Here is a 24,098-nt window from a genome sequence, read left to right as displayed (position 1 = left end):
AGTTGTCATCTAGGCAATGCAAGTTTATTTGTATTGCACATTTCATGCATGGTAATTAAAAGTTACATTAAAAGGATTTTAAAAACTAACCATAAAACAATCACAGCAAATTTGTAAGAAATAAAACAACAACAAAAGCAAAGAATAAAAAAATATTAAAAATATATAACATATGGAAGTCAGTGAAAGTCTCAGGTGTGTGTGTTTATTTTATTTGTATTTTACCTATTGCCTGTAGCCTATATTTAAGTAATTTGTTTTGCCAAATAAGACTAAAAGAGGCTACATTGCACAATGGCCAAAGCACAAAAATGTTTACTAAATGTTTACCGGGGTGCTACCCCCGGAACGTGTGGAGTTTGGTTCGAGGTTGGGTGGGTTTTGTTACGCAAACTTGGCAACCTTGCATAGGCTATAGCAAAAAAAAAAAAAAAAACATGTGCAAGTTCCGCACAAAAAACAAAACAAAAACGGATTACACCACTGAGCATTTAACATCTTTTCACGTCCATGAGTACATTTAAGCAAGCTTCCTGACTCGGTGAGTAGCTAGTGATTTTTATAATGGTGTATTTTACGAATGGACGTTCAGGCGTGTTTAATTCAGTTTGACATAACGGAGTAGGGGAGATCTGAGCCGTTTGTTTCACCTTTTAGCGTTCACTGCTTTTTTTACAGACCAGTGGAACATCTTTACCGTTTAGAAGGTAACGTTAACTTAATAATATAACGTTAGTTCATTCGCCTACTCGTAACGAGGCATGTTATCACACTACATTAGGCTATATGGGGCTAATGTTTTGACACAAAGGTTTGACATAAAGTTGCTAATCTAGTTTTTTTTTGTAAGCTGTATGTTCTAGAGCGTTTCAATGCTAGTGAATGAAAGGCACATGCTTATCGTTGTTCGGGCCAACATACATTTTATCAGTGAATTGTATAAAATGAAAATTCGTAATTGAATTTTACATTACATATTACCCTGTTTCTCACCATTTTAATCATTGTTTTTATCTATTTAAATCATTGTTTTTATAGATCTCAGGAGTCTGAAAGTTACAGTATGTTTCAATAACGATAAAACTATTTTAAAAATAAAATAAATAAATAAAACAATAGAAATAATGGACACTTTTGAAATTAGCACGAGCAACCTGAAAAAAGATTTTAAAAATAGATTTTATAATCGAGCTGAAATATAGAACTAGTGACAACTAGTCCAGGTCTCCCCTTTATCTATATCTTTGTTATAAATGCATGCTCTTTTGAACAGGTTTGAAACTTGTTACTGTGTATGTCATTCTCTTGCAAATTCTGAATTATTTTTAATGTAGCAAATCCTTTATGACTTTTTATAATCAGCACCATAGGATGTTAATATATAAAGAAGCTGGCATCAGAGGCACATGGAAACTGTGGTTCATATGCAGCCTTCTCTCACTTCTTCATGGAGTGATATCCGAAACCACTAGAGCACTGGATATAATGACAAAATATCCACTAATTGACGGGTAGGACTCACTTTTCACTTTTTTACTCGCTTGTATTTTTAATATGCACTTTAAAGTGTATATATATATATATATATATATATATATATATATATATACACACACACACTCATATACATACATACATACATATATAAGGGGTGTGCAAAGCAGCCTGTATTTGTATTTGTTGAGGGGGGGAAAGTATTTGTATTCGAGTACAATTCAAAATAGGGGGAAAATCAATTTTTTTGTGTTACACTTCTAATTTACATTATAGTGCAAGTATTCTTTTATTATATACTTTATAATAATTTTGGATATTCAATGTTGGTTGATGTTTTTCTATAAATCCACCACCACCACCACCTTTTCTTGTTGGAGGATGCTGAACAGACAGAATACGTAAGGGATAAGTTAATGTATAGCAAGGCAGCAGTAACGTGCGGTGAAATACTATCATGGGTAGGCTATCAATGTGGCACAGTGGCGTAAGTTGCGGATGTGACATGTCCCCACCACTTTTTGCCAGGGTCGATATTGTCCGCACCACTTTTTAAAACCTCTTCCGGCACGAATGTAGCTACCAATCGAAATAAACAACAGAGAATTAATTTCCTTTGTTTGTTAAATAAGAGGTGATCTAGCGTTGCCGCTGCGTTCGGTAGCGTGGTTACAATGCATCTCGTGGCTCACGGAGTCTTCACATGCACACACGCTTCAGTCTGTCTTGGAGACTCTTTGTTCGTTCCGGTGAAATCACAAAACAAAAATACACACAATCGTGTCCCTACAAAAATGCACACAAACGTGTCCCTGTTTGATACAATACAACCACTGATAAACGTATTCGGTTTTGATGAGGGAAAAAAAAAAAAAAACTATATGAGAGCAGATTAGAACTCAGAACCTCTTACATGCTTACAAGGACACACATCAAATTGTCGGATCTATGTATTTATTTATGTGATTCATTCATTCAATTATACACACATACACGCACACACACACACATACATATTGTATCTGTCCCACCCACTTTTTAAAACAAAGTTACGCCACTGTAGTCATTCAGTTAATGTAGCAACCCAAGTTCATGTCAGGCATCATCACATCGCTGCGTGCATGCATACAGAGCAAAGTCGGAGGCGCAGATTGAGTGAGAGCGAGTGGATCACGTGATATGAAGAAATCTCGGTCTCTGCCTCAATGTTGATAATTAGACAGCATGAGAACTGACTTCACATGCACAAATCAACGTGAACTACGTTCTATGGACCAAAGAGGCCGCTAACCTCTGCCTCAATTGAGTGCCGAAGTTATGACGTCACTCTGTAGGCCAAAACGCGGAAGTAAGTTAGCATTTTAGCACTCCCGGTTCCCTCGCTCTAAAATCTATGGGATTTTTGAATGTTTTTTTTTCTAAATCGCCTGAAATAAGGTCTGTGGTGAACAAAGCCTCTAAATATTTTCACGTTTTGATCTATGACATAGAACACACAGTTATAACCTGCTTGTGGTTTTTTAAACTTTATTGTGTCTGCTTGTGTTATAAAGTAAAGTACAATTTTTTTCTTGCACAACCTATGAAAACTTAACACAATGTTAGCAAGTTAACATTAACTATGAGAGTTATAAACTTTATATAGGCTTCAAAATGTATACATTATGGAAAACTTGTAAAGATTATCTTGGTAGACAACACGTGTAAGGGTCACAACGCCCGTTTCACACATACTCCGTTTGCAGTGCGTATGCGGTCCGTATTTTTTTCCGTACCCATGTTAACAGGTTAGAGCTTTCACACTGCACGCGGATGCAGTCCGTCGATCCGTTCCAGTTGCGGTGCGTATACAGCAGTGCAGAGATCGTTTCCGTACCGAGTCTATTTCTGCTGTGCTGCAAACGCAGAAATAAAGTGACAGCGCACGGTTCGTGGTCAAAATGAACTCAGATTGACCTCGAAATGTAGTAGTTTCACCATAAATGCATTTAATTCAATAAAATGTAGTAATCTCTCCATAAAGGTATTTAATTGTTTCATATTTTTACTTTAAGACATCTTAATATACAAGTAATCCATGGAATTGTATGCATTCGTTGTTTAAATCGTGTTTAAACGAGCATGCGTCCATTCAAGTTTGTAAAAGAGAATCGCAAATCCATGGCAAAACTTTTATTTTTAAAAAAGTTACTGCATATGGTGAACATATTTTGATTACCAAAAACCAGGACACATGGCCCATGCAGAAAACAAATGATACTCGAAGTTTACTCAAAGATGCCTTGTTAATTTCAATACAATTAAAATAGGCTATGCCCCCTCTGTGGATAGAAAATTGTTGTATTAAGACACAAAATCAGATAGGCTTCTCAGAGGATACTCAACATGTTTTATTATGACAAGTTGGTTTAAAAAATAATGAATGAAATAATGATTAAAAAATAATGTCTCTTCTGTATTAGAAAAAATAAATATATCAATATTAATTAACTAAAAGAAATACCTTCAAATTGAACAAAAATACCTCTCACAAACGTACAAAAACGAACTAGTTTCCTTCCTCTTTATCCTGTTTTTCCTCCTCATCCTGTTTTTCCTCCTCATCCTCCTTGTCTGCTCATCTCCTATATTTTGCTATAAAGCTGATCTTTTCCAGCGTTTTTTTTTTTTTTTTTTGGAAAACCAGGACATCACTTTATAAAAACCGGCCAGGAAGGACGTGAAAACAGGACTGGGATAACAGGACTGTTGGTCACTGGTCACGCTATTGCTGCATAACTTGTGATTTTAAAATAAAAATAGCGAGTGTTTGTGGTACAGCTCACGCAATGCAAACGCAGCATATGTGAAAGCACTTTAGCACGTGCGGCTCCTGTACCGGATACGCACCGCAACACTCACCGCATACGCACTGCAAACGGAGTATGTGTGAAACGGGCGTAGTTAAACACACGACACAGATCTTATTTTTTGCGATTTTCTAAAAGTCTATGGGGAAAATGCATAGCTTTTCGATCGAGGGTATCCGGCATTGAATTCGGTGGAGATTCTGGAAGCTGTCTTTCGTAAAATACCACCCCTTTTAGACTTTTAAGTATCTGGTAAGTATGATTGACTGTAATTTGAAGGGGTACCGTGAATGTGGAGGTACGTCACGCCGTGTTGCATTATGGGACGTGGGCCATCTTTACAGGCACAATCTCTGTTTACCTTCGGTATAATAGTGGGTGTTTGGCTAAAACGAGGTAAAATTGAAAAAGAACGGAAGAAATGGTGATGTTTAAAGAAGAAGAGAAGGGACCCTACCAGGATAAACTAAATGCCACTGCCAAAAAACGTTATTTGGACAAACTATCTGTGATAAACAACGTTGATACATCTGATTGGTGTTCGAAGCCAATGCTAAGTTGATTACTATTGTACATAAAGTTCAAGCTATTTTACCTGAAAAGCAGCTCTCATAGTTAATGTTAACTTGCTATTTTCAGCATATGTTAAGTTTTCATTGGTTGTGCAAGAAAAAAATTGTACATTACTTCAGAATGCCACAAGATGTGGTAACTTGTTAAATACAACTTCCTTATTGTCGTTATTTAATGTTGACAGTTTATTTTAAAATAGTTTGATGTATCTTTGCCCATTTATGTGTACTTAAAGGGTCTTTGCGGATGCAATCAGTACAGAAACAGAGAAGTCACTTAATGTATTTATTAAGCAGTTATATAAAAACATGATTCACACACATTTTCAAAAAGGCACGTAAAGAGATGTACAGAATATCAAAGCAAAGTTAAAACAAAATAAATATAATTTGATTATCATATGCTAACATGAACCACAAATTCAACTATCCTCCTAACTGTTAACTGTTAGTCATCGATGAATATACAATACACAACCTCTTGCTTTTTACAACTTTTAACAAACGTATTATGCAGTGGAGGACAACAAGTAAAGTTTTTCCCCATGATTGCGGCACCCCACGCAATCCGGCGTCTTCTCGTCAGCTCCTCGACCTGCTTCCCTTGTTGTTTTTTTCCAAGAAAGAAAGGTAAAAAACTGTTCAGTTTCCTCCCTGAACGATTGTGTGACCTGCTATGGCAGGTGAACTGAACAACCTTATCGACGTTTATTAAAATCTCGACAGAAAATCCAAACAAAGCCTCCAACACAAGCATTTAAATACAACAGTATGAATGGCAAATGACTCACAGAGAGGGTTGTAGTTACCTTATCAAACAAATAAGTACACCAACTGCTATTAAAATGGTGCTGTGATGTCTTTTTATTTCACACTGCTTCTCTTTCTCTTTACTCAGACACAATGACCTTGCACTACGTCTAAGAATAATTTATAACAACAAACTGAGCCGGATCAATATGCACAACATTCCTCATGTGGCTACAGATATCAGGCGCCTCACTGCTGGTCATGTTGGAGGGCAGGTAATTTCCGATCCCGACTTTAATTTATATCTTTAAATATCCTGTACTTAGATTTGCTACCTACTACAATTTGTACATTTCACAAAGTCACAAACCTATATTTGTGTGTACTGCCTTGTTAAAGACGCAGATCACGTGCTGGGTGCTCAAATTTGTTCTACCACAAACTCCCCAAATTCACACATAGCTTCTAAATTGTACTGTTTCATAAGAAATACAGTATATAATTATTAGGTTTGTAGAAATTCACACTAACTGTATACTAAATAATTTGTTATTGAACAACTCCTTACACCTAGAATTTAGTTCCCCTCACACTAACGAACATTATATTGTCTTAAAACTCCACTCTCCTCTGAAATGCTTGTAAATCAATAAAAGAATGGCTTTAGCGAAGATTTATTAATGTTTTGGAATGGCCCAGCCAAAGCTCGGACACGGGTCTCTGAAATGTGCCACTTTGGGTATCATTGGCTTTCCAGATGTTCCAATTTTTAATGAAGGAGCAAAAGTTCTGATATGATTTATCTTTCTTTGATTTTTTTTTTTTTTTTTTTTTTTACATAAGGGGGGTGCGTAGATTAAATCACACTGTAATTTCTTTAGGTTATTATTTTCACTGAACAACCAATTGTTCCAAAAAGTGTTGTTATACTACTCTTTCTTAAAATGAATGATTCCTTGAACAATTTGGGCCCACAAGTGAGTGTCCAGGTTGCCTTTTTTTAGAGATGCACCGATTGATCAGCTGGTGACCGGAATTGGCCGATGTTCACGTGATCTGCCATGATCGGCGGCCGGCCGGTCAGTCTGATATATGCCGATTTTAATGCCAGTCAAATGCACTCCGGCACCCCATGATTAACATCACGCAACATCAGCATCACACGTGCACAAGAAACGCACATGTAGGAAACCTTGTGAATTACGGCCGTTTCACAACACAAACGTGAGCGGCGCATATTATTTCTGGCGTGCATGTAAATCAATCAGTTCATTCACACCAGGAGCAGGAGCAGCAGTGAAGCATGGGTTTCGGCGCAGAGTCTATTGCTGCACTGCTCACGCTCAATTAAAGTGAAAGCACACTTTTTATGGACAAAATAAATGATTTCACACAAAAGTCCCCAAAATGCACAGAATTTGCATGTCTGCTGTGTTTTAATAAGAACTGGAGTATATGTCAGAAAAGACAATTATTTTTCTTTTTAAAATGAACACAATTTTTTTTTTGGATATTGGATGTGAAAAGAAGGAAATGGTTCTTCTATAACACTGCACTTTAGATGCGTGTGAATTTCCCACACTCTACTTTTTTTTTTTTTTTTGCAACTTTGTTCCAGAGAAATAAGCCCTTGATATTTGTCAGGTTTTTTCAGCGTACGTGTTGTGCACGGCTCAGGATAAGGATGCTGTCAGACTGACATTGGAGCAGATTGATCTAATTCGTCGTGTATGTACTGAAAACCCAGAGCTGGAACTGGTCACTACAGCTGAAGGTACTACCACCCTCAAACTGACAAACAGTTTAGATCATTTAAGTAATATTCTAATAGAAATGCTTACTGTAATATTAACGTTTATAGATTGGTATGTCATCTAAAAAAAAACAAAAACACTTTTTGAGGGAGAGACAGCTGGTAGAAAAATATTTGACACAGTCTTGTCTTCCCGTGACTGATATTGCTTCTAGTTTAGACATGTCTTCTCCATTCATTGCAGAATAATCTATAAAAAAATAGATTATTCTATTCAAGTATCTGTTGCCATTGCACACAGGCTTCACCATCATGTCATGGCATGTATCTTGTAGTTTGTTGCTTAAAGGGATAGTTCACCCAGATAAAAATTTAATTTTGTCATTTAATCACTCATGTCAACTCTTTTTTTTTCCATGCAGTGGTTTGCCTTTGAAGCTTGATTCTGACACTGAATGAAAAATAAAGTAATTGCAGACCCAGTATTGTGATATAAACTCAGAGTTGTGAGTTATAAAATCAAAATTGCGTGATATGAAATAAACTACAAATGCAATTGCAAGTTTATATCTTGAGATTAAGTCTTGAGATTAGCGACATACAGTAGAGTGACAAAGTCGCTGGCAGTGTAAATGGGGCTTGACTATTACATGCAATTGCGAGTTATAAAGTCAGAATTGTGAGATATAAAGTATTTTTCCCTCTCAGAATTGGACTTGGGTGAACTATGCCTTTAAGTTTCTTTGTTTTGCACATAGATAGTCTCTCTAGAGAGACTAGAAAAATAGAAATCTTAATGAGATAAATGTACCTTCATTGTTACAAAAGATAACGGAAGTCCAGAGAGGATGTGTGCTTAGTTATCACCGGCACATTCCAATTTACAAGAATCTTTCCTATACTTGCAGTGTAAGTGAAATGAGAAGAGATACTATGCAATATTACAGCTACCCACTATTGAGTGTGCAGTGAATTAGGTACATCTGCAAAAAATTACAGCTGCATGCTGGTAGTGGTGGGTTGTTTACAGCTGTGTTACCTGATAGTTATACTGTCATTATACTATCATTGTCAACAAGCAATAGCAATATGCACCTAGCCCTGTCTGGCTTTGCTAATTTGAAACTATAATATTTGAGTGGATATCAATGAGGTTTATGTGATATTACATCAACAACTTTCAGTCAGACAGGGAAAGGTACATTGTAGATATGAACTCATAATGAAGCAAGCTGGTTTAACTGTGGCACTGCTCTGCAAACTGAGTTTATTAGTTTATCCACTTAGCTCCTTTATGTTGTAAGGTGCCTCATTTTTCTGCACCGAGGGAGAAGACCTAGCCCTCACAAATATGTGTGATGGGCTCCTATTAACTGTCGATTAAAGCCATTCAAAATGGCCACCAGGTGAATAAGGGGAATACCTGTGCTCAGCCATGATGTTCACCTCAATTTACAATGAAAACTACTGTCCATTAAGCTCAGATTATTATTTATGTGGAGAGAAGATAAAAATAAAAGGATTACACATGGTTTTAAATATTTGTGTCTTTCAGTTGTTTTGTGTGTATGTTTTAAGGAATGAGGAATAGTACAAAAATCGCATGTCTCATCAGTGTGGAGGGAGGCCACTCCATCGACAGCAGTTTACCAGCACTACGCATGTTCTATCAGCTTGGAGTAAGATCCATGGCCCTCACACACACCTGCAACACGCCATGGTAAATACTCACCATACATGTACAACACAGGCTTATAAAAATAATGAAGTGTACAGTCATAAAAACAGCTTTATTAATAGTGAATTGAGAGAGGAACCCAAATGTAACACAATCTGCATACTTGCAGACATACTGTCCCAGAATTGAATTTTATTTTATTTTATTTATTTAGGGCCCAAGCCTTGAAAAGGCGAAGGCCCTATTGTTTTCCTTAGGATTCTTCTTCTTCTTCTTCATTTTTTTAGGGCCCAAGTCTAGAAAAGGTGAAGGCCCTATTGTTTTCTTTAGGATTATTCTTCATCTTTTTATTATTATTATTTACTCCCTTTTGGGGCCCTTAACGTGCTCTAACTTTGCACGCAGGTCAGAACCCACGGCCATCAGGGCCGGGCTGAAGCTGGTACTCGGGTGTGGCATAGGGGCTCGGTTTGAACACTTGTTCATATATCAAACATGCTTGCATGTAATAATGTGAAACTCTGTACACTTATAGATCTCATCGGGCCGAACAACTTTCGCGCTCTAAGTTTTACGCCAGCCCAAAAGGAAGTCACTATTTTGGGTTGTTTGGAAATGCATGCTCAAGAATTTGAAACACTTCTCATTGGGAATTCATTAGATCATCACCAAACTCGGTGTGCATGAAGTCAAGACATTGAGGATGAAAAATTGCCAGAGGATTTTTGATATCTCGAACGGTTTGGCCGTGGCGTAGAATTTATGGCGAATAATGGAAACAGGAAGTGTGTTATTATGACTTTAGAATATATAAACTGATCTTGATAAAGCTTCAGCAATGTGTTCGCTGTAAGAGGCCGATCACATGGATGTGACTATTGTGAGGTAAAGTTATAGCACCACCAACTGACAGCAGGAAGTGTGTCACTTTCAAAATGCTTTGAAATCACCCTCTTATTTATACCTGATTTGCTTCAAACTTTGTATAACATAAACAAACGCCAGATGTAGACCTGTGAAAGGATTATTGTTATCTTAAATACTGTTGCTATGACAACATATTAAACTTTAATATTCTTTTTGGATGCTTTTGAGACTCTTAGCATGCTTGAAATTGCATGAAACTCGTCAGACACGTCACATTTATTAGCCAGTAGATGTGCAAAGTTTCAGAAACGGGCGTGGTGAGAGGCTCAGTAGCGCCACCCTTTGACAAAAGTGGGGTTAGGCTCAGTAACGCCACCTTTTGACAAAAGTGGGGTTGTTAGTTTTATCTACTGTTAAAAAAATCGGTATGTATATTGTACTCCTCAAGCTGGACGACTTTCTAATTTATAGTCAATAGCTCCGACCAACAGGAATTCAGATATTTTGGTTTGAATGTGGAGAAAATCTCAGAATTTTGCCAGTCTCTTAGTGTCTGTGTGTATGAGTCTTTTCACACTGGTCAGAACGCACAGCCATTAGGGCCAGGCCGAAACTGGTTCCCGGGCGTGGCAGGGGGGGCTCAACAGCGCCCCCTTGAATGGGGTCTGAAAACTTGATCCATATATTAAACACTCTTGCATGAATTAATATGAAACTCTGTACACTTATTAATCTCATCACGCCAAACAACTTTCGTGCTCTAAGTTTCACGCTTGTCCAACAGGAAGTTGGCTATTATGGGTTGTTTGATAAATGGTAAATGGTAAATGAACTGCATTTATATAGTGCTTTCATTGACCTGATGGCCACCAAAGTGCTTTACATTTGCCTCACATTCACCCATTCATACACTCATTCATACACCGACGGCGGTGTCAGCCATGCAAGGCGCCAGCCAGCTCATCGGGAGCAGCTGGGGTTAGGTCTCTTGCTCATGGACACCTCGACACTTGGTCAGGTGGAACCGGGGATTGAAGCACCAACCTTTCGGTTTGTAGACAACCCACATGAACCACTGAGCCACTGCCGCCCCCTATCAAAGCATGATAAACGCATGCTTTGTAGTTTGATGTATTCCTCCTAGGAAATTAATTCAATCACCACCAAACTCGGTGTGCATGAAGTCAAGAGATTGAGGATGCTAAATTGTGGAGGGATTTTTGATATATCAAACGGTTTGGCCGTTGCGAGGAAATGAATTTTATGACTAAAAAATGACACATAAAGTATGTTATAACTTAGTTAGTTCTACTAACAGTTACAAAACTTGCCGTGTATATTGTTCTCATCAAGCCCAACAACTTTCTAATTTATTGTCATTAGGTCCGACCAAGAAAAAGTCAGATATTGTGGTTTAATTGTGCTTTGAATCGAACCTAAATGAATTTAAAATGAATGTGCTATATTTCAGATCATTATATGATCAATATATTTGAAGAGTTCAGATGCAAAAGCCTCTAAGTGCCATTTGAAATTTTCTTCTAGAGTGATAATTTTTATCAAGCTTGTATATTTAAGTTCAGTGATTTCACTTAAATGGCAATGATAATTACCTATTAATTGTTATTTAAGTGAAATTACTGAACTTAAATATACAAGTTTGATAAAAAATCATCATTAAAGAAGAACATTTCAAATGGCATTTAGAGGCTTTTGCATCCGAACTCTTCATTTGTTTTCTACCCAACAGAGAAATCCCCCTCCTCTCCCCACACAGACACACACACAATGGCCGAATGCCAGGGTGCACTCTCTCTGTCAGAGGCACACGCTTTGTGAGGCACGCTAGCACACTTGCAAACACACGCAAGTTCTCTCATTTGCTCCCTCTCTCTGCTGTGTGCTCGCTACGCATGCACACTCTTCCTCACTCTAGATTCCGGGAGATTTTAACTAATTTGCGTACATCAGGAAGCTGCTATCAATACGTGGGAGACTCCTGGAACTTCCTGGAGACTTGGGAGGTCTGTGACTGTGTGTGTGTGTGTGTGTGTGTGTGTGTGTGTGTGGGGGGGGGTGTTCCAGCCCGACGGCCGTCCTGGAGTACCGGCCGTTCTGTGATTCTCCAGATCACACAGATGGCCAGTCCGCGCCTGTATATATAGGATGAAGGGCCAAAGCCGGCAGCACCGGGTTGCGGTGCCACCGACTTGGGCCCATAATCGCTGCTCACAGCTATATTTATTTTTATTATTTTATTTTATATAGTTCAGTTATTTAACTTTCTTCAATAATGTCACTTGTAGGGCTGAGACCTCATCTAGTTTTTACCCATTTTACCACCGGAAAAGCAACAGCTTGACAGAATTTGGCAAGGTAAGGCTTTCTTATTGATGGATATGAGTCAGTGAATCAATATATCAATATATTAGAAGACATTAGAAGATTAAATTTTATTTGAGATTGTTATAGTTGAAAGTTAGATAGAAAATAGAAAGTTACAGCTGTATTTAATGGGGAATATTTTGACTTCCCCAATCCCTTCTCGTGTCCTCTAGAGACGAAAAAATACTAAAAGGTTAAAGACCGTTTTCTTGATAAACAATGCCTTAGATTTTGGAGAAAATATTCATGATCATGATTTTATATCCTGTTTGTACTGTAGTTCATTTTTCTTAAAAAATATTCAAAACCTTCAAAATCTGAATCTATTGTTTTCATAATTATGATGCCTATACTTGTTCTTGAAGTGTAACAACAATTATCAGAATATATATTATTATTTATATTTTTCAGTAGATTTCACTTTGGCACTGATTAATTTTGATGTACATGATACAAATTTACACTAACTACCGTGATTTGGATTGAACATAATGGATTAGAACTAACTGCTTTGCATTAGTAACAAACAAATTTAACAATTTCCTAATGTCTATCTTTACCTGCTTACCCCAGGCAGTGGTGAATGAGATGAACCGGTTGGGAATGCTGATTGATTTGTCCCATAGCTCCTGGGAGACAGCCAGAGCAGTATTAATCCATTCCACCGCTCCAGTTATTTTCAGCCACTCGTCAGCCTATGCTATCTGTAACAATACTCGCAATGTACCCGACGACCTGCTACTGCGTCTGGTGAGATTGTTGTTCGGTTTTCTATATTAAAGGAGTAGTTCACTTTAAAATTGCCCCATGATTTACTCACCCTCAAGCCATCCTAGGTGTAAATAACTTTCTTCTTTCAGACAAATACAATCGTATATATAAAATATCCTGGCTCTTCCAAGCTTGACAATGGCAGTGAATTGCAACCAACAGTTTGAAGCTCAAAAAAAGTGAATACATCCATCATAAAATAACTTTATTAACCCCCAGGTAACCATCTGGAGTTTGTTTATGATGCAGGTTTGTTTATGATGATGTTTCAGGGACAGGAGTTGAAAATTAGCAATAGCTATAAACTTTATATGCAACACTTCAGTGACATGCTTGGTCTTGACACTATGTTTGTTTGCATTGTCCCTGTCAAATAAATAAATAAAATGAAATAAATGGATTCACTTTTTTTTTTTTGAGCTTCAAGCAGTTGACTGCCATTATCAAGCTTGAAAGAGCCAGGATATTTTTTTAAATAACTCTGATTGTATTTGTCTGAAAGAAGAAAGTCGTGTGGATGGCTTGAGGGTGAGTAAATCACGGAGTAATTTTCATTTTAAAGTGAACTTGAAATGTGGACAGGACTAGATTTCCTGGAGGACGTTAGATAATTTTGTGTTTGACAGCCATACTTTGTAATTAATACCCTCTGAAACGGCAATGTCTGTATTCCTGTCCAAATGCGAATATCTTTGATTGCAGATTTTGTACTATCCCAGCGATTCTCCTTGTTTTTTTTACCTACCTGAGAAACTGTTTGCGCACCAGTCTTCCGTATGCTTTAATTTCAATATATTCCAACAAAATATGATCAATCGAGTTTTCCCTGCTCACTTGTGTTTGTTTATTATAAACAGCCACTTCTGTACTTGTGTGAAGTTTATTTATATAGGGTTTCATTAAAGCTAGACTGTGTAACTCTTTTAGTTTATTCTTAGCTAAAAACACTTAGTTCTTTAACAAATATATGTGCTCATTAATGTACATTTACTTCGTTCAAGTAATAAAGTATTCTCGTGAGTGTATAATATGCCATTGAAAATACATACGGGTAAGGGGTTCTAATGTCGGTCGCCATGTTGCCCCTCCATCTTGAAAGTACATTAGCCAAAGAGGGACATACACACGTTAATTCAAGCTTTGCTTTTCACGTTTACGTTTGAGTTAAAATGAAATCGGAATTGAGAGGAACAGAAACTAATATTCACTGGATGGTCATATACATTTTCACCACTAAATGGGGGTAAAAATCACACAGTGTAGCTTTAAAAGACAAATATGTCATACGTGATACATTCAAGCACAGCAGATGAACTTATGTAATGCCCACATCTAGAAAACACATCTAGAAATAAACAAAGATGTTAGTTCCGCCGAATCAGTATGTGAATTCGACATCGGGTGAGAATTGTAACTCATTTAGAAAACTAGTCCTGTCCAAATAGGGCTTTAGACATAGTAAAAAAAAAAAAAAAAAAAATCCAGTTTCCAAATCTCTAAAATGCTCTTTTCTACTTTTACCTACGTAACATGTTTGATATTATGAAAAGGACAAACTTTGCTTTCTTTCTAGAAAGAGAATGGTGGGCTTATCATGGTGAATTTCTACAGAAGCTTTGTAGCATGTTCAAATACCACAAACATATCTGTTGTGGCTGGTAAGACAACAGACATAATAATAATAATAATAATAATAATAAAGTACATTTTTAAATTTTGTTTTCATTACAAACTTTTTTTTTAGATCATTTTGATCATATAAAACATGTGATTGGCACCGAAAGCCTTGGGATTGGAGCAGACTTTGATGGAGCTCAAGGGCAAGTAAAAATTTAATCTATATCTATATTTACATTACACAAAACTCATTAAATGCACACTTCTTTGCTAACGTGCCTCTACGGAGTCCATGCTTGCAGTATTCTGCAGAAAACATCATAAATTTATGCCAAACTGTTTTACAGTTACAAAATGGGCATGCTACACCCCTTGCATGCCCATTTACAGATATTTGACTAATTTGATAATGTTTTCATCTATCAATAAGACTGTAGGAATCTTAGCACCATTAAACACATTTTACAATATTTAAATTCATTCCAAAGATTTCCACACATATACCTAAGAATCACAAAGAAAAGCATTCAGATTCCATGTGGCTTGTGTCCCTTAACTAAATGTTTGTTTGTGTTAAAGTGTGCCTGTGTTTTCACAGATTCCCTCAAGGACTTGAGGATGTCTCCAAATATCCATCACTAATTGAAGAGCTGATATCAAGGAACTGGAGTGAGGAAGAGCTGGCAGGAGTGCTAAGACTGAACTTCCTCAGAGTGTTCCAAAAGGTTGAGAAGGTCAGGAAGTAATTTCTTTTGTTCAGTTCCCATTTCGATTAGGTCAGTAAAAGTTGCTATCAATCAGGTCATCTTTAGGGTTAGTACAACTATATTCTGTAGCGCACACATAGTAAACAAACGTAACATACACTCTTAAAAATAAAGGTTCCACTTCCAAAAGGTCTTGATGTGTTAGTTTTTTTTTTTTTTTGTGATTCCATAGTTCCCTTTCGTTGTCACTCCGAGTTCCGTCGGATGACGACGAATGGGGCTTCACTTAGAAAGCCTATCAGCTTCGATCAATATAAAATGAGCCAATGGCAAAGAAATGCCATGGGTCTGTGAAATTTGCATAGCGTATCTCCACCTTACCTCGTGAGTGTAAAAGGAGGACGCCGGCTGAAATAAGACATGTTTTCGCTTCGGAGCCAAGAGTATCTCTTCATTCCACAGCCATTTCTGACTTCACTCTACAAGACGAGCCACTCTCTCCGGTGTTGGTGTGACGGCGCTCTGCACCGAGATCACATTGCCTGCTGATCTGTGCAGTGATCTGCCAGTGAATGTGTTTCTCCCTGCTCGCTTCAACGTCGCAGAGTTTTTTTCTCCTCTCACCAAAGAGCTTGCACGTGGCACGTCTTTTTAAAGATGGCTCGCCCGTGCATTTCTGGTTGCGGTCAACTCATTTCTGATTTTGATGGGAACATTCTCTGCTTTGGGTGCTTGGGCTTGATCACGCTAGAGCAGCGTTTGTGGATGACTCGCGTTCTCCCCGCGGAAAAGTGACTATTGTGTCATTACGGTAGAGACTCAATGATCTCGTTAGAAAGAGAATCCCATCATCCACACCCCGATCTAACCCTCTCCATGTGAGGTGCTACTTCGGCTGGTGGCCAGGGTGACCCTAGGTTGTGAGTGTGAAACAAAACCGCTGACTGTCACTCTTCCGTGATGCAACCCGCGAGTGCTTAAGGATTCCCTGGGTCTATTTTCGGATGTCCCGCGGGTTTCCCTTGATGCTCCAGAATTGGATCTGTTGTCCATCACAGGGTGGGCTAGAATCTTCAGGAAGTGAAGATAAGACAGTGCTGCCACTTTTGGGTGTGCGCATGGCATTTGTCGGGTCAGATCCTGAGATGATGGTCATGCTTTTCCCGGGACGATTGGTTTTTGGGTGTGGCCGCTGATTTCTGCCGGCGTCCACTCCAATACCTTTTTTCCCGGATGTGCATCAGAAGATCTCAATATCCTCGAAAGACCCCATGTCTTCCAGCGATCCCTCGTTGATCTCCTCCAGCCTTCCTTCCCTCGACGGGGCCGCTGCCCACTGGGGTCCCCCTGGGTTGAACGTTCTGTTGCGATGCTACTGTATCCACAGAGTGCTTCTTCTTGGTGCGATCCTAAGCACCCATCTGACGCCTGTAGCTTTTCATCTACACTTGTGGCAGAATTCTATAGTGCTACAGGATTGACTATTCTGATGTAACAGGCCTTCCTGACTACTGATTATTTTATCTTTGGTCAAAGTCCTCACAAAAAGCTTTTTTAATTCTTTAAAGGTGTTCTCTTCTTGACTACTTTCTTTTTGGCACTGGTCTTCAAAAGACAGTCCTGCCAAATCACTGCCTAAGCTTTTTTTGTACACATTCTTGGATTATATTATTCCTCTGCCTCTTCCTTTCTTCTACTACTATGATGATATTTACACACCTAGTCAACATGACATCATGACTTTTGCATAAACATATACGCCACTTTCGAGTCAGGTGGCGTGTTATCTCTACGCATTTTGAGCTATCCGCGTGTATCCGCATGTATGTCCGCGTGTCTGTTCAAATCTCCAGTCATAAATGCCATTAACCCCAGTGACGGTTAAGTTTAGGGATGGGGTTGAGGTAAGTCATATCTTTTTTTTACCTAGGATGGTAAGGGAACAGTCATAAATGCCATTAACCCCAGTGACGGTTAGTTTTAGGGACGAGGTTGAGGTAAGTCATATATTTATATAACGTTAAGTCAACGGCGTTCATAAACACGCTGAAAGGCGATTATGCATCTTGATAGCACGCCAAAAATGGAAATACGAATTAGCGTGTCATACACACGCTACTTCATGAGATCAGTCTGCACCTAGTATAACTCCTACTGTCTCTCTATCCTGCACACAATGATCCCCATTAATTTATCTAAAACACTGTAAACTTAAGACCCACACTAATTACAGCTGCGTAAAAAACAAACAAAAAACTTTATATTTTCTCATTCTCCACCATCACCTGACCCCTTCTGTGGAATTACAGTTGTTATTGCAATAAGAGCATTATATCTCAAATCTGTATGTTGTATTACCCACTATCCCTGGTTATCAGTGAACCGCTTCAAAACCAAACAGACCATATACCATGACGCAAAAAATATACATATTCATATCACACCATATACCATGCTCTTCTAGATAAGGTGTGATAAGCTTCCTCCAAATGTCACTACACTGGTTCTGCACATTCAGTCTGAAGAGATGTAATCTATCTGCACTTAGTTTGGACCACAACCAATGCAAACTGTTTTCTTCATTAGCCTTACGCATCACTTCCACTAGCTGAAAACCCTGTCTCCTCGTAACTTAAATTTGCTTTTTTTGTAGATTGGCATCTTTTTATATATTTGGAAATTTTCAAAACAACTTTTTTTAAAAAAAATGAAAAAGAATCATCAGTCCTTTAATCCACTTTAAGGATGTGTTTGCTGAAATAAACAACACCTTTCACATCTCTTTCTCTCTCCCTATGTTCAGGTACGTGATGATATGCGATACATTTTACCCAGCGAAGTTGAAATCCCATTTTTGGAAGCAAACAACAGCTGTCGTCTGATACTAACTAATCCAGTCATGGTCAACCGTAGCTATCGAAATGGAAAAGCTTCATTGATGCCTGTAAGAGCTATCCCCTGGTTTATCATACTTTTAATCCAGTTACTGTATCTATATTAAGACAATGAATCTTCCAGAGACAGTATACAAATCAAATGTTGTACGAGACACTGCCTTTGAGATTGCCTTGCCAACACTTAAATCTTAAGACAAGAAATTTTCTGACTGAAACTCACACTTTGGAATATTGGAAACTTGTGTTGTTTTGGAGTGTTTTGTAACAGTTTCTGAAGAAGACCATACTTTAGCTTTTTATATTAATAAACCATTATAGTGTACAGATGACATTTCTGTAAATGAATAAAAATAGCGTTTTGTGTTCAGTTCATGAGATAACAAACAATCTGCATTGTTGCATTATGCATCATCTGTGTCTTTCGTTCCGTTTCTTTTTTTGTGGCAGTAGTAGCTTTAAATATAGGAAATTATTGTTTATTTATCATTTGTATAACAATAATTATTTTTATTATTTGTTTCTGAAAAAATTTCTCTTACCTTGGACCAATAAGTTAACACAAACCACTGAGCAAGTTGACACGTTGAACTGCTCAAACTTAGAAACTAATCTTTTGGAAGCACAAGGGAGCCCATAAAGTATGCTTGTATTTATCTGCATATAACAAATAATACTTTGTAAAATATGGTACGATAATACTATATTAATTTAATTTTATATTAACATAATACTATATTATGTAAATTATTAAATGAGGAAAAAAAATACTCACCTTTCACCTTTATGACGCAATACCACCTGTTTTTAGCTACCTTCTTTTAAACCATGAGGTTTGCAGTTAAAGATTACCTTTATTTCCCTGGCAAAAATACGATTATACAATACAAATAGCAGATTCTGCAATTCATAGTGCACTTTATTGTAACTTTCATATTTTATACATAAGTCAACTGCATGTTTCATTGTAGTGTTTAGTCTTTCTCTAGACAAGGAACAATATACAGATGTAATACTATACAACCGCTAAAAGATCATTGCCTTTATATTTCAGACATAAATGTTGTTAGTCAAGTCTTTCATATTTTCTTCTATTTGTATAACAAATGTATATTGTCTGTACAGTTATCATACCCTAAAAAAAGAATAAAGACTTTGTATCAGTATCCAAAATGTCTCCTCCTCAATGCAAGTTGCGTACTAAAATTCAGTACGGTGAAAATAGCAAAACTGTTCATTTACAATCTCTTAAAAATAATTGATAAATTACAAAATCTACAGAGCTATTCATATCCAATATATCCCATTCCAGCTCCTTTGGTTGTTTTCTAAAGCTAATACATCCAATACAATGGGGAGTTTCTTCAAATAAATAATAAAGACAAAATAAATTATATAAAATAGAAGCGCTCAAATGGAAATTTAAGTTCAGCAATAGAATGGCAGTCTTGAATGTACTTGAAAGCACTAGATCTGTTACATGGCCAGTGAAAGTCATGATAATTGCATGTATTTCGCCCTATATATATAAAAAAATGTTTTGCATGTATTTTTATATATTCAAAAGCACATGTAACGTTTTTTTTTTTTATAATTATTTTTTGAATTTGTCACTGTTATTGGTTGTGAAATATTTTTATATATTTACATGCCTAAACCACAATTCTCTAATTGATTGTTAGCTTGCTTGAAAGTGCATGTTGCCACACCAGAGATATGTAGTGTAGTGGTGGAAAAAGCTGAAATGTTTTAAAGAGATTTTCTATTTAATGTTTTATGTAAGCATTGTTGTTGCTGGAATCATCTTGCTATTTTGTCTAGTAAACATGGCCTACATTCCAATGTAATTCCAAATGTTATGACATGATTGTGGAATGAGTTCAGTTGAAAAGATACACATCTGAAATGGTTCTAACATGCTATTGAAATATTTAAAATTAAATTAATGTATTGAATAGAGCCTTTCAGTTTATCACTGATTATATATTTAGGCTGGCATAAGATGTTCAGTATGCATATACCCCTTTTTTGACTTGGCATTAAATATAGCTTACAGTAACACACAGTAACAGTGGTCTATGAATTGATCTTTGGGCTTTCACGAATAGATGGTGATGACCTCACGACCTCCACCTCTCACAAGCAACACTCTTTCTAGACCCTCAGTCAACACCTCAAGAAATTCCATATCTGAAACTTATGAGTTAAAGAAACAGCCAGACAAGTATGGATACATTAATACAATAGATAATAGGGCAGTTTTGCCCAAATGAGGAAATCTGTTCTGGCCGATTTATCAATATTCTCCCAGAACTAAACATTTTATTTTTTTTAACCATCACTAGGACACATTTCTCAATATGTTTGTCACTTTTTCAAAACTCTTTACACAGTGAGCACAACAGCTGTGTATGTGGGCTAAACTCTGGATAATTTATCATTGCTTTGTCACAAGTTTAACAGGATACGATGTTGCAATCCTCTGCGCTAGGATATACCTGAAACTGCTGTTGGTGGTTGAAGCAGCTCCACAGAGACAAGTAAGTGAGAAAAGGATGACAGAGGAGCTCTCAAGTGGGTACCCTCCTTCATCGTTTCGTTGATAAGCCCACAATGCCTTCAGAGGGCTCAATAGAGAGTTCTGGCATCTCAGAATCACCCCCCTCTGTTTCCTGCCTTTCCACTAAATTATTGTGGGGCCCAGCTAGGATCTTGCTTTTTCATCCATAGCCACTGGCTACTTCTTTCTGCTAACTCTTACATTGCTTTGATGACAAGGCGTAAACTCCGGCCTCTAATCCCTATGTCCCTGAGGAGTCTGGTAGTTGACGCCGCCAAAAAGCCTCTACACCCCACTTTCACAGGGTTTAGTGCTCCAGCTGCCATACTGTGCCTGAGCTGCTAGCTCTGCATAGTGTGTGTGTTCAAATGACTCTTTCACCCCATCCTCCCAGTGCAAAGTTCGACAATGTAAACCTACTAAATTAGGTCTTAAGGAGGGATCAGCAATCTCTAAAGGAAATACCAGCTGTTGGCCGATGTCAACCAGCATTTGATGTCTACTCAGTCACTTGCTGGCTTTGTTCTGATGGTGGGGAGACACTTTTGGTTGTATTGACCCCCCTCGGACAAAAGCAATCGCCTGTGCAGGTTTTATGGTGGAAGGGGATTTTCAGCAGTTTGTTTAGTTTCCTGGATGGAGGCGAGGATCTTAAGGACTTGATTGTGTTGCCAGGTGTATCGTCCCTGAGTGAGACTCACCTCACAGGCTATAAGTATATGTTTGAGGGAAGCTGGCAAGGAACAGAGGGGGGGGGGCAAACTCTGGATCATGATTGATCATGATGATGAATGTAAAACTCAACCAACCTGCTTCCATCCTTCCAGGTAAAATTCCTCTTCTCGACAATTTCCCACTTTCTCCACTGCCCCTGCTTTCCAAGAGAGACTGACTTGGCCCACCATACAGCCTCTTCCTGATAGCATACTTCCTTCACCACAATTTTCCTTCACCCCAAGGCTGTGGACTTAATCCAGCCGGTTAAGCTGTTACAAACCCAAATCTTCCCCTTCCTTATCGGACCTGTCCCACAATTTCTGCATGTTTTAAGGATGCCGTTGCCCCTTCTATTGCTTTCGCTGGACCCCACTTGTGCCAGATCTCAATGTTGGTGCATTGCTGCTTACTACTCCATCTCTGGATTCCTTCAACATCATTTGTAATCTTACTTTCATACACTTGAATTCCTATTTTAAACTGGTAAACAGCAGTTTGAGGACCCCATTCAGACCAATGCTGGTGAGACACCGCTGGACTCCAATCCATTTCTTAATATGACGTGATTTCCTTCTTTCCATCTTCTCCACCGCTAAGCTTAGAACCTCATAGATTGAAAGGGGCCATAGCACTCGGGGTAGCAGCCCAAATTGTACACACCAGCTCTTTTGTTTTCCAGGCAATTGAGTGTTATCAATTGCTTATAAGCCTCTGCTGGTGTGGTTTACAGATGATGTGTGTGAACAACTGCAGAAGGAGTGCAGTTGTTATACCTCAACTTTGTCCTCCAGGCTTGCGTCATACTACCTTCCAATACTTTGACTGGTTGCTCAGAAACTGTTGGTTCACCCCTGATGAAAAACCTAAGCTTCGTAAGCACCCTCTTGACAATAGAGATGTTACGTGATTTGTATGGTTTTATCCTCATACAAGCCCACTTGATGGTCTCTTGCAATTTTCCAAGTAATCTCCTAGTACATGGAACAGTGGTAGTCAAGAGTTGAGATGACATCCATGAAAGCTCTGAGAAGAGGAAGGCGCTGCATTATCTACTCTCTGGCCTCCCACAACCCATTTTGAGGCTCAAATTATGGCCATGGTGAATGCCAGAGGTGAGATCATACATCCTGCCATTAAACATAGTTCAAGGTGCTGCCAAGTGGTAGTAAAATCTTAAGTGGTAAAACAGAACTACACATCTTGTAAAGTATGTTTTTACCAGACCTGTGATGGTATCTGGAATGTGGAAGAAGCTCAAGGCAGCCCAGAGAAGATTGTGAGGTGTTGAACCAAAGGCATTGGTGAGATCCAAAAAGACTACTTGGAGATCCCTTTCCCAGCTTTTGCCATTTTGATTTTGATTTTGTATGTGATGAGCTTATCTGCCAGGATATATGGCTGCATGGTGCTCAATGCCGATGAAAAGTCAGCAAACAGAAGTCTGGCTGTGGGGTTTCCAGATGTTTGTGGATATTGTCTAGGATGAAAATGTTTGCATCGTCGACCCCCCCTGCCCTCCCGATATGCAGATTGGAGTGGATCCATCATTGGTTCTGATAGCTTGGTATAGTCCTTTATGACTCTCTCCATTGCCTTCATTACCAGTGAGGTTAGGGCCACAGGCCTGAAGTCGTTCATGACTTTGGTTGTACCCTTCTTGGGTTTGGGAATAACCGACTGTGCTGCGGTTGATGGAGCACTGAAACAGGTATTAGAGTACACCCCCCAATTGCTTAGCACAGTGCCTAATGGTCCACCAACAGAAATTGTCTGTGCCTGGTGCCTTATTTACTTTGGTTCTCTTGAGGGCACTGAGCAGTTCTCCAGTGTCGATAGTGATGTCACAGTCATCAGGTTTGAGTGAGGAAACCTTTAACCTTTTGAGATCAGAGCTGTTATCTTTCTCGAATCTGGTGAAAAAGATGTTCAGGTCATTAGGTAGTGAGGTCGGGCTGCAGCCTGCAACCTGGATGGGCTTGCGACTACCAGGACTGAAGTTAACGGCTGACATACTTTTAAGGCCCTGCCAAGTGTGGAGATTGCCCTGAGCAAATGTTCTCTCCACATTGTTTTGTGTAGTTTATGGCACACTTGACCTCTCTGTTTACCTCTTTATTTTCTAGCTCAGAGCCAGTTAAGAAGGTTTTTTATTCAAAATCTCCTTTAGGTCCTTGGTCACCCAGGGTTTGTTATTAGAGAATATTGTGACCCACTTAGTAGGTATATTACTGTCCACACAGAAAGAGACATAGATTATACTGTATCCACTTGCTCCTTTAAGTTACGAAAAGCCACTTGCTCCTTTATCTCCTTTTATAGGATGTCAGTATGGACTAGTCGGTGGTCTCAAAGCATCCTTGCAGCTCCTTGATGCTGTCTGCAGTCCACTGCTTAATGTCCCTCCTTATTTTCTCTGACCTTTTCACAACTGGTAGGGATGCTGGGGCTAGTAAAATGCCAAGGTGCTCAGCAGAACCAAGAGAG

General features: G+C 38.3%; 2 protein-coding genes across 4 annotated transcripts in view; one reads left to right on the top strand and one right to left on the bottom strand.

Moving 5' to 3' along the window:
- The first annotated feature begins 404 nt into the window (after window positions 1–404).
- Window positions 405–18,854, top strand: dpep2 (dipeptidase 2). Of its 2 annotated transcripts, none has more exons than XM_039688477.2 (11): window positions 405–541; window positions 1,363–1,511; window positions 5,814–5,940; window positions 7,310–7,439; window positions 8,997–9,138; window positions 12,270–12,339; window positions 12,922–13,098; window positions 14,693–14,777; window positions 14,864–14,939; window positions 15,335–15,470; window positions 18,247–18,854. In XM_039688477.2, the coding sequence occupies exons 2-11, from the start codon at window positions 1,372–1,374 to the stop codon at window positions 18,442–18,444; spliced, it is 1,281 nt and encodes a 426-aa protein (XP_039544411.1). In that variant the 5' UTR covers window positions 405–541; window positions 1,363–1,371; the 3' UTR covers window positions 18,445–18,854. The 2 variants fall into 2 exon arrangements, with proteins under 2 accessions (XP_039544411.1, XP_088985621.1); XM_089129495.1 differs by lacking the exon at window positions 405–541 and adding an exon at window positions 689–707.
- Window positions 18,855–19,235: 381 nt separating this feature from the next.
- slc12a4 (solute carrier family 12 member 4) overlaps window positions 19,236–24,098 on the bottom strand; it is a 30,136-nt gene continuing 25,273 nt past the window's right edge. For both annotated transcript variants that reach the window (XM_039688474.2, XM_039688475.2), the window contains exon 24: window positions 19,236–20,527. In XM_039688474.2, coding sequence (XP_039544408.1) covers window positions 20,436–20,527 — 92 coding nt within the window. In that variant the 3' untranslated portion in view covers window positions 19,236–20,435. The remainder of the gene's footprint in view (window positions 20,528–24,098) is intronic.

Source organism: Pimephales promelas, chromosome 1, assembly GCF_988280905.1.
Source record: "Pimephales promelas chromosome 1, fPimPro1.hap1.1, whole genome shotgun sequence".
In the NCBI taxonomy this organism is placed as follows: domain Eukaryota; kingdom Metazoa; phylum Chordata; class Actinopteri; order Cypriniformes; family Leuciscidae; genus Pimephales; species Pimephales promelas.
Note: the sequence above shows the minus strand (reverse complement) of the source record. Positions and strands in the feature narration are given on the sequence as shown.

Coding starts and splice junctions, on each gene's coding strand:
- dpep2 (XM_039688477.2), top strand. CDS start 1,372: ATGTTAATATATAAAGAAGCTGGCATCAGAGGCACATGGAAACTGTGG. Junction 1,512..5,813: donor AAATATCCACTAATTGACGG/GTAGGACTCACT, acceptor CTCTTTACTCAG/ACACAATGACCTTGCACTAC. Junction 14,940..15,334: donor GACTTTGATGGAGCTCAAGG/GCAAGTAAAAAT, acceptor GTGTTTTCACAG/ATTCCCTCAAGGACTTGAGG.